This window comes from Musa acuminata, chromosome BXJ3-4, assembly GCF_036884655.1.
Source record: "Musa acuminata AAA Group cultivar baxijiao chromosome BXJ3-4, Cavendish_Baxijiao_AAA, whole genome shotgun sequence".
Lineage (NCBI taxonomy): Eukaryota > Viridiplantae > Streptophyta > Magnoliopsida > Zingiberales > Musaceae > Musa > Musa acuminata.
This window is the reverse complement of record NC_088352.1, coordinates 9,911,539-9,925,747: the sequence shown is the minus strand read 5'-3', so window position 1 is coordinate 9,925,747 and position 14,209 is coordinate 9,911,539. Positions and strand designations below refer to the sequence as shown.

The 14,209-nt window shown below is 39.2% G+C and overlaps 1 protein-coding gene across 2 annotated transcripts; it reads right to left on the bottom strand.

The window, feature by feature from the left end:
• Window positions 1-1,822: 1,822 nt before the first annotated feature.
• Window positions 1,823-5,204, bottom strand: LOC135583448 (AP2-like ethylene-responsive transcription factor TOE3). Of its 2 annotated transcripts, none has more exons than XM_065146021.1 (10): window positions 4,212-5,204; window positions 4,078-4,103; window positions 3,930-3,960; window positions 3,745-3,832; window positions 3,473-3,621; window positions 3,311-3,355; window positions 3,130-3,221; window positions 2,897-3,051; window positions 2,599-2,793; window positions 1,823-2,500 (listed from the first exon to the last, which is right to left on the bottom strand). In XM_065146021.1, the coding sequence occupies exons 1-10, from the start codon at window positions 4,694-4,696 to the stop codon at window positions 2,315-2,317; spliced, it is 1,452 nt and encodes a 483-aa protein (XP_065002093.1). In that variant the 5' UTR covers window positions 4,697-5,204; the 3' UTR covers window positions 1,823-2,314. The 2 variants fall into 2 exon arrangements, with proteins under 2 accessions (XP_065002093.1, XP_065002094.1); XM_065146022.1 differs by having other exon boundaries at window positions 3,473-3,618; window positions 4,212-5,202.
• Between the last annotated feature and the right edge of the window lie 9,005 nt (window positions 5,205-14,209).

Sequence of the window (14,209 nt, the reverse complement as noted above, 5' to 3'; positions counted from 1 at the left end):
ACTCTCGTCTTCTCTTATTTTTTTTCTATAATCCTTTTTTTTATGTCATCTTGGTCATCATATTCTTTCACCATCGTTCGTCTTTTCTTCTCTATCAGTGCAATCATTGTAGCCCTCACCTCTTCTTTTTTCATCTACGATTACAAACTCGAGAGAGCTAGTGGTTCTAATAAAAAAAATGACATACCAAAAAAGAGGAGATACTAAGAGAATGAGGTAAGCGACGGAGGTGAACCAATAATAAAGAAGACAGGGAAGAAGGTAAAATTTTCATAAATTAAAAAATAAAGAATACTTTGCGACAGTAAATGAAATAATAATAATAATAATAATAATAATAATAATAATAATAATAATAATAATAAAGGGTGAGGTGAACCACCATGATAATAAGGACTCAGAACGTTGGACATCAGACGGCTAATGTGTTTGGGGATTCTCATCAGGCCAAAATGGAAGGCTGGCATATAGAGAAGGGGATTGAGCAAAAAGGTCTTGTCATGTCACTTGATCTTGTCCATTTCTTTGGTTTCAAGTGGCCAAGCATCCTCCTCCTGTCCTAGAGAGAGAGAGAGAGAGAGAGAGAGAGAGCGTCTGTGAGTCATGTGTATTCAGCAGACACACATACATCAGCCTCTAAGAGAGAGAGAGAGTGACTGGTACAACCTCCACATGTGATAAAGTTGGTGTATGCACGAGGAGTTCGACCAACGACTAAAATCATGATCATTCATTCAACTCGCAAAGGAACCCCATATTAATATTATTATTATCATCATGATATCAAATCTCGCCTTTTTATACATCACATTGATGATCCTTGTCATTGTTTAACTCCACTCGATGCTTATCAGACTCATTCTCTATTCAATATAAATATTTTCATTTCAACATCCCAATACAACAAAATTCTAAATTAAGTTCGATGATTCCACAACACCTCTCTCTCTCTCTCTCTCAAGTCTGAACAAAGAAAGTGCACAGCAAAAGGCAAGAAGAAAGATAGACAGACATATAAATGTGTGTGTGGAATCAACCTTTCTCTTTCATCTCTATGTCTGGGTCAAGTTACTACCATGATGCACTGAAAAGGAAAGCCAGGGAGAGCAGCAGACAAGTACAAGATTCACATGAAAAGCTGAAGACCACTGTAGATTGCATGGGAGCAATAATATCTAGTGAATTATTATAGGGTTGGAAGATGAAGTACCGGAGGAGTTTTAACTGAGGGGGGAGAAAGAAAGCATCTCCCTCGCTGCCGCTGCCGCTGCAAATGCCCATCTAACCCGTAGTAGGACCACTGCAACAGCTGAATGCCAACCACTACATGTCAAAACAAGCAACTCCAACTCAGATTGCTGCAACACCATCTCCTTCCTTTGCTATTGGTTTTGTAGGTGTGTGTGTGTGTGTGTGTGAGAGAGAGAGAGAGATGAAACAGCAGAGTGCCAACTACTACAGGTCAAGAGCAGGAACCCGAACTTGGTATGGGAGCTGAAACCCAGTGCACCCCATTCATGCCACAGACTTTGAGAGAGAGAGAGAGAGAGAGAGAGAGCAGAGCTTATGCAAACCCACAAGGTAACTAACTAACTCTGGTCAGCTTACATCTTGATCAGATTACACACACTTAATTGTACAATATTGAGCATATTTTTGGTTTTATTTTCTTCCTTCTCTTTCATTGCTTGTCTACATTCTAAATATGAAGTATTGACTCTGTTGAAAGAGTAATCTCTTTTGCTTCTTTGAGTCCTCTTGAAGTTTACATGAAACATCATGCTCACATTCAACTCAGAAAGAAAGAAGCAGATGACCAAACTAAGAAGATGCAACACAATCTCTTTTACTGATCCAGAGGACCACATACTGTTTCCATTGGAGCTCTCACATATGACCACCATTTTGCTTAACATTAATAACCCTCTTAACTCCTTTATAAAGCCATAGTTCACTCTCCAGAATTCAACTTATTGGTCAACTAGAACAAAATACAGCGACAAACAGATAAATGAAGACCCAAAGCTTTCGACATTTTGATCGGTGAGCCAAAAGAAGCCAATTTGATCCATCCATCCATCCCACACACACTCTAAGCTCCTCGATCCCGTGCCGATTACACACAAAAGGAGTCTCAAAGGTTTGATGAGGTGCTGTGGTTTTCTGAGGTGAGAGCTGAAACAAAACAAAGACAGGGTGGGTCCTTCTGTGCCAAAGACAATTGATAGCATCGTTGAATGCTGTTCCATTTCGACCAGGTTGGATGGAAATCTAGATGCCATTTCTTGTTTTGCACATTGGGAGGGTGAGTTTGCTATCTGTGGTGGGAATCCTGATGATGCTGCAAAATTAGTGGTGACAAACGATTGAGGTGATGGCATTGCGAACCATAGCTAATCTCCATGCCTTGTCCCCAGCACGGGTGCCGCAGATGTTGCTCACCACCACTAGATAATGAAAGCCATTTTCCGGATCTTTCCCCATCGCTGCTGCCAGGACACTGTACCAGGAAACAAGCAGGAGAACCCTAAGATCAGTTTATAGTGAATCAAGGAAGAAGATGGTAGATGAACTCAATTTGATGGGGAGGCTACAAACTTGGTAAAAACTAGATGGATTCAATTGTTGTGGAATGATCTGGAACATCGGGGACGTGTTGATGTTCATTTGGACTGGTGCACAGTTGAACACCTCGTTCGCCTTAAAAAGGCTTGGAGACTGAACGAAGCCATTAACATGGTGAAAGCCACTTCTGCTGTCTTTTCCATCAGGCAGCTTATGCTTGCCATCAAACTAGTGGGAAACAGACATGAGTTGCGGAGACCAAACTTGCAAAACCTATTTGATTCGATGTTTTCTGGGAGCAGCAGTAAAAGATTTGGCTCAAGAATTATACCTTGGGTATCATGTTGCGGTTCCACTCCGAATCAGAGGCCATGTGCTGTAGTTGATCAACAATGTTTGTGCCTTCATCATCGATTGTTTCAACGTAATTCCTTTTGGAGCCTGATCCGCCCAAGCTTAGGTTGAGATTATGTTCAGGAGGCTCATCTGAAAGAGGTTTTTCTCACACGGTTAGATGAACGACATCGTAGATTAAAGGAGACTACGAAGCGAATACTTTCTCACTTTGAATATCAAGTTCTTTCTTATATATCTTGGGATCGAAGTTTGTTATCGCGTCCTTCCCATTGAACTTGATTGCAGCCTTGTCATAAGCTCTGAAAACTCCAACATGGAATTAACTGAGATCAATATATTCTCGAGATACTCAACGAGTACAATCTGAAATATCGATGGCTTAACATACTGAGCAGCTTCAATTTCAGTTTCGAAGAGTCCCAGGTACACATATCTGTTAAGACGTAAAGACGGCACACATTAGACAACCGGAACGACCGTGCTACAACCCAAATCCTTATAATGATTCGGAAAACACGGTAGAAATCATAGAATTCAAGAAAAGGTATACTTTTTACTAAAAAACTGCCCCATTCTGGCCTCCCACCTCCCGCACTTGTGCAAAGTGACTCCCCTGTACTTGGAGCTCCCTCTGGGATACCCGGTACTTTGGCGGCGAAGCACTTGAACGAACTCCTCCTTCGTGACATTGCCCATCTGCTACAAGCCATCAACCCGCTTTGTCTAATTATAATTCATCCTTGCGCACCGACACAAAGCAAAACGGGATCCAAACAACAAACAAAGAATAGATGCATGATTTGCCATCTTCCCTACCATTACCTGCTTTATGTCCTCTTCGTAGTCATCCAAGCTAAAATTAATATCGGCATCCAATCCCCGAAACTTGATTGCAGCTCGGTCATAAGCTCTGCTTGGAGAATCTCTTGAAACTTAGAGTTCTTGTTGCACAAAGAATTAATCGAAAATTGAATGAAGTCAACTGTAAGACATAGTGATGGACAGACCTTGCTGCGGCATATGCAGTGTCAAATCCACCTACAAACACAGTGACATGGCAAGCAATCAACAAAAGTTCATTTCTAACTCAATCAAGAACAAAATCAAATCTTTCAATAGCTTCGGAATTTTGACGAAATCTTGGCTCATACATACCCAGATAAACTTGCTTTCCGCAGTCCCTGCAAATAAGATGGGAGAGATTTTGACAAGAAACTCACAAATCCAGAGTTCGTTTCTATGTACTTTTAAGCTTTGAAGAGAGAGGAGGAAGAAGAAGTGAAGCTGACCAGATATGGGATTCCCACCGCCCGGTCCTCCGGTAGAAGGTCACGCCCCGGTACTGGGAACTCCTCGACCTCGGACCTCGCCGGCTCTTCTTCACCGGCGGAGGCGCCTCCGTCACCATTCCGGCCACCATCGGCTCCGAGGAGTGGCAGACCTTGACCCCTGTCCAGTGGGCGCGAGTAGCCGGCGCAGCCCCCGAGCTTTTGCCGGCCCGAGCCTCCTCCACGTCGTCGAAAGGAAAGAACTGGTGAGTCACGACGGCGGGCGCGCTCTCCGCGGAGGTTTGCTCGCCGCGGAGGCCGGAGATGGAGAACCCGAAGATTCTCCCGGCGCCGCTGTCGTCCTCCCGCTCCTCCGACGCCTCGATGACGACGACGGAGGATCCGGAGTCGTCGTTCTCCGCCTCAGCCAAGGTGGCTCCGGCGGCCTTCCCCTTCTCGTCCTCCTCGTCCGACGCCGCATCGTTGAGATCCCACGCGCCTTCCATCCAAAACAACGAACTTTAGCTCTCTGGCTCGGTAAAATCGCACCTTTTCCACTCACGAAGATCCAATCTTTCCTTTCTCCTCCTCCTGTCGACGCCACACTATGTTCTTTTCGGAGCCAACACCTCGCTACCTGAACAAGTCTATATCAACGATCCACACATCCCCTCTCCCCGCTGCTTGCTACCTCTCCTAACTACGAAACAAAGGTCAGGGGAGACTGATGTGAGTAAAAAGCCGCAGAGGAGGGGAAGATTGATGCCCAAAAGGCAACAGCTTGACAGAGCTTACAGCCCCAAAGGTAGGCATCAGCTGAAAGATACTGCATAAAAACAAGGAGCTTTCACCAGTCCGTGTTGTATGAATTGACAGGAAGAGATTTATCCTACTATTTCTTTTGCCTTTTCTTGGAGGCAATCTTGGCGAATGATATCCCCCTTCTGTGCCTACCACTCACCCTCTCTCCTCTTTCCTCTCTCCTCTCTCCTCTCTCCTCTCTCCGCTCTCGTGTCTCTCTGTTTGTCCCAGTCCACTCACTCACTCATGTCATGTTGGAGCTGCTGCTCCCATTCACTCCAACACCACCTTCTTTTATTGCTGCAGGTGTAGAAAACAGGAAACAATCCCTTCCTTCCTTGCTCTGCTCCCCCACGTTAACCAAATCGAAAAAGAAAGCATACAGTCTGATTTCCCACACCAAAAACAGGTTAAAAATACTACTGTTAAGAGTGTCTCATCACTCCCCCCCCCCCTAATATTCTTTGTTTTTGATCTCATCTGATGAGCTTCAAAAAGCAATACCACATTTAATTCCATCGAAAGAAAGATTCTAACTGCTGATATTGATCTTTATCAGTACGATATTTTAATTCAAGATTACGAGTTTGAGCTATGTTTGATCTGTATTAGCATTTCCACTATATTGTCCTATGTTTTGTGGAAAGTAATGCTTGAAAACTAAGTTAGAGGTGCCACAATAAACATATGTTGTGATGGTGCATTAGCAACATCATATAACTCATACTATTCTTTTTAGAAGAAGCATATTAAATACATGATCACAACATCACAACTTTCAGTATATATAGCCTAATGAATCTGGTCAAAGATATTGATTCTTTATTTCCCTATTTGTATGCTTATTTTGACATGGAACATAGGTTTAATATTTTTTTAAAAATTATATATAACATAATTATATTGAAAGAGATTGATAGAGGAGGGGGAGGTGGAGAGGATGAGAGAATAATAAATATAAGAGGATTTAAAGATATTTCTATTGGTAACCTTTTTTACTAATTATAATTTTATTTTATAAGTTTTTAATATTTTGAAGATATCCCTCCAGTACCGATGGATGAATGTAAATACCCTTTTTTGAAACGTGACATCAAGTGACAAGTGGCCTTTGTAACAAGCGATGTCTGATGAGTGATGTCAGGTATCAAGCGATCGAGCAAGTAGTGGTAAGCAACCAAGCAACAATGAGTAGTGTTGAGCAACGAGCAATTAGGTAACGATAAGCGACAAAAAGTGTCGAGTAATGAGCGATCGAGTGGCATCAACATCGAGCGGTACCTTCCTCTTGATCGAGCATCGAGTGGCGTTAGATGGCAAAGTGACATCAATGCAATTAGGGTTTCAACATCGACACTGATCGGAATGATTGACCGGTAGATGAAATAAAGGGTTATGAGAAATAACAAAATGATCGATAATTGAGAGGTTGAGTTTAGTATAATTATATTTTATTATTTTTAAAAATGGTTGCCTATAATAAGGGGTTACCAATAGCAACCTTTCCATTTTATTTTAGGAATCGTAAAAAAATAAATATATTTAATAAGATAAATAAAAAATATTGTAATATTTTTAAAAACTCAATTAATTTAATTAGTGAATTGAACAAATCGAGAGCTTGATTTTTTTTTTGTTTCGTTTGGAGTTTTATAACTATGATCTTGTGGGTAAAGATTGCTTTTCTTTCTTCTTAATTTTTTTATATAAATATTTTGAAACTCTCATACCCATACATGGCATTTTATATCTTGTAGATGAAAGCATGATGACAATAGATCATCAATATTAATAATAATAATAATAATAATAAAATAAATAAATAAATAAATAAATAAAGAAAAGAGAGTTGTAGGCTTCACAAAACGAGTCACATAAGAATCGAAGAGGAACAACGGATGGAGATGAAAAGAGGAAGAGAGGGAGGGAGGAGAAGAAGGGGGTGTTTGCTTCCACAAAAATCCAATTCAGGCGTACGACGGAGGCCCACGTTTCCTCCTTTTGGCAATGTCAAGAGGGCCACTCACCGTGCCCTCAGCCCACCAGCAGCAGGAGGTAGAGAGGAGCCACCGCTGCTGCTGCCGCTGCTGCTGCTGCTGCTGCAGTAGTACCTCGTATTCAATTGCCCACCCAGAAACAGAGGACGAAAAGACATGAGGATGCAAAGCAGAGGAGGAGGAGGAGGAGGAAGATGATGGGAAGAGAGAGAAAGGAAGGAAGGAGGCAACGGGACAAAGGCTCTCACAGTGTGGAGCCACGCCACTGTAGCGTGTCTTCTTGTGTTTGGTGCCATTGCCCTCGAAGCATTCCCCCCTGGAGACGGTGGCACAGTGGCCGGCCATGGCTGTGCCTCGGAATCCCAGTGGATCTTCTTCCTCATGTTTTGTTTTCTCGCCAGTAATTTCTGTACTATCTAATTTTCTTTTCGAAAAAACATAGATTTTCGAGACACACACAATTCAGACTCGTTCGAGAATAAATTCTTTTGAGAATGCTAAATCTATTCTCTTAGAAGGTGATGATCAAACTGTTGTTAAGATTATCTAAGCGGATTCCTATTGCTGAGATACTCTTATAAAGATTCGATTCAGGCAGGATAAGTTTGGATGGCAGAATAGTTGGAATTTATGTGTTGTCATTCTCCCGCTTACAAAGCACTGTGAACGATTACTAAGCTACACCAACATACAAAATGCATGTGAGAGAAAGTACACGACAGGGAGACACCAACCTCTATCTCCTCCGAGATTTTGTCAACCCAAAGTCTTCTCTGCCCTCAACAAATATCTGTGTTGGATCGTACCACCAATCAATGTTTTCCAAGTGCTGATGAATAGTGATTCAATTCTTTAAACATGTACAAGTGATTCCAACACGAAATAATAAATAGATCACACTGTGAATGATTACTTTATGCTGTCCAATTCACCAGCCACATCATTTAACAGGATTTCTTCTGTATATGTATATATATATATATACATTAACATAATGTGTTGATGACATTGCCAAGTTGGAGAGCACACAATGAAAGTACAAGATGCCTAATAGATGAACACATGAGCGACATGTTGGGTGGACAAATGCAACCAAAGAGCCTAATAATTTATGACACCATGTTTTGCTTGTTTATTATTGTATGACACACTTAATGCTTGGTTAATGAAAGGTCATACTTCTTTTCCCAAATAAGAGGGACAATGGATCCACAAGATGACAAAATGATGGTGTCCAATTGTAGTTTAAGATAACTTCAACAATATATATATATATATATATATATATATATATATATATATATATATATCTCTCTCTCTGTCATGCAGACACTCATTGAACCAACTTTTTTAGTTGTCAATGTGATTGAGTAGGTGGGAAGTTGGTCTTTTGAGACCAAGACAAGAAGATCAACATCTTGCAATATAAGTGGGGATGCACTGGGATCCATTTACCACATGATTTAGGTGTGTATGATGTATGTGAAACAGGTTGAGTCACATTGTAACTTTCCCATCCATGGACTAATTTTACCATGAGATGAGGTGTATATATATATATATGTATGTATAATGCATCCATAGAACTTTTGTCCATCATAAGGTGTCAATGGTTGTGTTGTCCAAGTTCCAAAATTAATTTCAAAGGAAGCATCCTCATGTGGAGTCATACTGTCTCTTGTCTTGGATGATAGAGCAACTCATCTCTTTTTTTCAGCAAAACATATGGAATTCAACCCCTATTTTATGCAAACAATATATATAAGTATTTTTATTCTTTTCATCATTAACTTAATATATTTTTGTGCTGTATACTTGAATTGATCTAATGGATGTTGATTCATGTTTATCAAACCTTATGAGCTAAATTGTGGAGCCCATTGTTTCTTCTAAATGAAGAAATTCAAATGTTATTATTATTATTATTATTATTTTCTTTGTTTTCTCTGAGATAAAGAGATCGTTTCTTTGTGTGGGATGTGCCTTGAGATTCCCAAAAAAACCCTAGTATTCATCATTGAGATTCTCACAGAGATAAATCCTAAAAACTTTGGTACACATATGATTCCATACATCCACATAGCATTTCTCATATCCAATTTTCTACAACAGGAGCTATATATAATTTTGGAGCTTATTTTCCCTAAGCAAATTGTATAGTTTCAAGAATGTCAATCATGTTAATCTTAATTGATAGGTTTTCCTGTCTCATAAAATAATTGAAGATACATGTTTTATCCAACTAAAATTTACATAGATCAAATCTTTTCACATAAATTCACAATTGATATGGACATTTGGATGATTCAAGCTCGTCCAATGATAATTAATTACCATTTTATCTCATTATTTGGTGTATTTAATTCGGATGGATGTATGCCCATACATATTTACTAGTCCGAACATCAACCGTATCTTTCTTTTAGAATGGTCGAGATATATAACTAGTATATCACTTTGATAAATCATGTGAATCTTATTTATGACTTAAACTTTTTTTTTATATCTATAATCTTAATAAAAATCATATTATCCCATATGTACCGACTTTCTTTGTGTCGCTTATTGTCATCGGTCTACTCATCCAATAGTTCCTTGCATTTTTTTTTCTTTTTTTTTATCTCCTCTTCTTTTTATCCTTAGTAAATAATATTGGCACAAACGAGAAAAATATGGGTCAAATAACCAAAATAATGAATCACGATTTGGAGTATGTGGTTGAAGCCTTTTTTTTTTGTTGTTGTAGCATTATAGTAACTAATGAAGTGGATGATTTGAAAAATCTAAGAACTTTTGTTGGGTAGCCAAATATTAAAAAAATAAATATTTTAATTTTTAATCTAATAATATAATTTTATTGATTGGGTTGTTCTAATTGCATGAAGAGGATGGCTCAACCTAACTTGTCTACTAAAGAAATTAGAGAGTCATACATACTAGCATATATGTAATGTTCAATATATCTATCTACCTGTCAATGCAAAAACTTGATTTTGTTTTAAATGTTTCATACTTGCCTTTTACCTACCAAGAAAAAACATGATTGATATATACTGAATTAGTGTTAACTATTTCATAGTAGTATTATCATCTTATATTCTTAATTCATTCTCAGCCATACAAACCTAAAGTCCAATTCAAATTCATACTCAATCATGTGTTTCCATTCAAACAAACAATTATGAGTGCAAATTAATAGGAATAAACTAATGTATTTACATCATTAGAATGGATCTAACCACATCCAATGCAATCATTGCCTGGCCATGATGATGAGTTTGACCTCCTTACATTTGATGACAAATTGCACTCAACCAGAATCACCCCTTTGTTGTAAGTGTATGGATCATTTTGTGCAGGAATTCCTGGAAAGAGATGTGTTTGGCATCTTGGATGTCATTGTCCAAGCCATGAAGATGGATCTCACAAGAACAGCACTGTGGTGAGGCCTTTATCTCATGGCATCCATTTTTATTCAAACATAAAAAGTAGAGAATCTTCATTCTCTTGATTCATTATTCAATTTAACTATAAAAAGTTTACTTGCATGGATCTTTGAGTGAATGCTAAGTATATAATTTGATTCTTTCCTAACAGCTTAAACCTTAATGGTAATATAATTTAATCTTTAAAATTATACTAGAGTAAGTCATGAGTTTGAATCCTATATTTTTTTCTTTTTTTTATATCTAATTAAAAAATATTTGTATAGTATTCATTCTTCGTTTAGATTTATATTATACACTCTGATTTCAATTTACGCATGAGAGGATGTTTATATATATATATATATATATATATATATATATATATATATATATATATATATATATATCGACAATAAATAAGTGAAATAATATCTAACCAGTTTGATCGTCATACGCAGCACAATACTACCCAAAACTTCTGCTACCATCGCACCGATGATCATTATAATTGTGACACAGGAAAGATCACATCATATGCACGTACATTGATGCATTGAGGCTGACATGTCCTTTACGTAACACCTTTATAATATAGCGAGGCAGAGAAGAGAGAGAGAGAGAGAGAGAGAGAGCTGCACTCATAATTGTTGGTGTCATGTCAGTGTAACGATGCGAGACACAACTATTCCGGCTAGTTTGGCGAAGCGGAGTTGATGGGGTCAGAAGTGAAGTCGAGCTGAGCTAAAATCCTACTGTGGCTGCTTCTTATAGAACAACAACGTCTCCTTCTTGAAGTATGCTGGTCCTTTTAAGACCACTCAACAGCTTCTTCTTGGAGTATGCTGGTCCTTCTTGAGCTCAGCTCAAGTACATCAATCATATGCAAACCGGCGTCTTGTATCGTGGTTGTGGCGCGCCCGAGAGAGAGAGAGAGAGAGAGAGAGAGAGATGAGGAATGTGACGGAAGGGAGCGACAGAACCTCCCACGACTTCCACCACCATTTGTGCTTCTTCTTTGAATCGCTATGGTCCGTCCGTTTGGTTGGAGGCGCGCCGCTCACATGTCGCAGCTTAATTCGCGCTTTGGGTTCATCAACGGGAAGGCAGCTCTGAGTAGAGTCCTCCCCGCTTAATTCGGATTAATTACATCGTAGACCTATTTAGTATCCCAATTTCAGTTAAAAAAATTATATTTAAATTATATAGTTATAAAAACAAAACATCTAATTTTATTTATTTTAAGGCTATAAATTTGATCGATGAAAGTACGAAAATGAAAGACAAAAGGATAATTTCAACATCTCAGTTATGTTTTCAGTGGTGACGGACAATAGCGTCACTGGGGGTCATGACAATTGCATTTGTGTCGATGTAGATTTAGAGCAGTGCTGACGTAGATGTCGAACAGTTCTTTCGTCGTTCTGCATTTGTGACGACACCAACGCAGTCGTTGAGTGACACCGACGTAGGTGTAGATTGATGCCGATACAAATGCAAAGCGGTCCTTTTGTCACTCTACATCAGCATCGACATCAACATAGTTATCGAGCAACACCGACACAAATGTAGAATAACGAAAGGGTCACTTAGTATCTGCATTAGTGTTGACCCAGATGCAGAGTGACGAAAGGTTGATAGTCTACTACGAGTCGGATGCGACCTTCCTTTATTGGGCTTATGAGGCGTCTATTTATGGCGCCAACTTCCTCGTGGCTTGTCATATCTGCTAGGTCACTTATGTCACTTATCACTTCCTCAATGCTAGCTATGGTGTCTCCGGCGTAGGTTCGCAATGAGTTTGCCCCCTCTGCACTTCTTGTGATTTTGATTTGTTGCCTCCCCTTCGCACTTTGTGGCCTTATTGTCCTCTAGCTCTTGCCTCTTCAGCTTTGAGTTCACAACAATGCCTCGGGCAAAGAAGCTTGCATATCCTTGACGAACGACCATGAAGCAGTGGCACAAGACAGTTGAGGAGAGGGTGGAAGCCATCACGCTAGGTTGGAGCCGAAGGATGGGGTTGCGGAGCAAATGACAATGCATGGAAGCGATGACCCATGTGGTTGGCCTACACTAGGAAATGACTGCGGCCCTTGCAATTGTGTTGTGGTTCACCATCAAGTTCCGATAGTAGGATGAAGCAACGAAAAGGGGCAGTTGAGCGATGCTCCGACGACTAAAGGCCAGCTTTGAGTTCACAACGATGCCACGGGCAAAGAAGCTTGTATATCATTGATGAACGACCATGAAGCAGTGGCACAGGACAGTTGAGGAGAGGGTGGAAGCCATCACGCTAGGTTGGAGCCGAAGGATGGGGTTGCGGAGCAAATGACAATGCATGGAAGCGATGGCCCATGTGGTTGGCCTACACTAGGAAATGACTGCGGCCCTCGCAATTGTGTTGTGGTTCACCATCAAGCTTCGAGAGTAGGATGCAGCAATGGAAAGAGGCAGTTGAGCGATGCTCCGATGACTAAAGGCATACTCCGAAGTACCTGCGAGGCTAGTCATCACCGTCACGTTGCGAATCGCCTGAGTTGCCGAGCGCGAAGCCCGAGAAGCCGACATAATTGTTGAGTGATGTTGATGCAAATGTAGAATATTGACATATGCGTTGTCCTCTTCCTCCTCTCATTTTGCCTTAAATCTTACCATCACTCTCCCTCCTCATCCGCAATAACCACCCGCGGTTTCTAGCGATGTTGTCATCTATTCTATCACCACCGAAAACATAATTATGATGATGAAATTATCTTTTTACCCATCGTTTTTGTATTTTTATAAGTAAAATTGATATCATGGGATGCATAATTCAATGTTTTATTTTCATAACCATAGAGATTCTCATATTAATTTTTTAATTGGATCATAATGTTAAAAAATATAACTACACTGAATAATATCGTATAATTAGCCTACTTAATTTAATACCTAAAAAAATATAACAACACTGAATAATATTGTGTAATTAGCCTACTTAATTTAATACCTCAAAAGGGGCGACCAACCCACCCCCACGAATGGTACCACGAGTTTTGCTTCTTCTTCGGAATGTTATAGTCCTGTCTGTTTGGTTGGAGGAGCACCCTCACATGTCCAAACCTAATTTGCGATTCGATATCTCAATAGGGACGATGGCATGAGTTGGGTCACAACACCGCCTCTCTTTGTAGAGGAAGATCTATTTATGTAATGTTGGTATTTATAGTATTCTGAAACATTTCTTGGATCAATGACAGACATATATTATACCTTTTATCATCAAATTATTATTTTTTGGGTTACATTACATATTTAATAATTGATTCAGTTGAATTCCGGCTAAGTCTATCTATCTAATTTTTTTTACACTCTTGTAATCTTTATTAAATTTAGTATAATTTTAAGGTGTCAAACACTTCGTAAAATTAAGGCAATAATAATAAAATCATAGAATCATCATTGAGTTGTGTAAAAAAAATCATATCTTAATATTTATAATTTTTAATAAAATCTTTTAAGATCTTTATATTTCTTGTATTATTAATAATGATTATTTCACATCTTTGTGTATATACCTCCCTATCAAGAGTAGTTTTCAAATTAGCATATGTAATAACATTTTGCAATGTGTGATATTAGAGACACACCATTGTAAAAGAACATGAAATGCATTGCACAGGATAGCCTTCCCTAAGAAATTCATCTCATCCAAATCCTTGGATTCATTTGATCAAAGCACTCCTTCACCTGGATAGAGGGGACATGCTCCTATTTCAACAATTATTTAGATAAGTCAATGCGATAACAGATGATA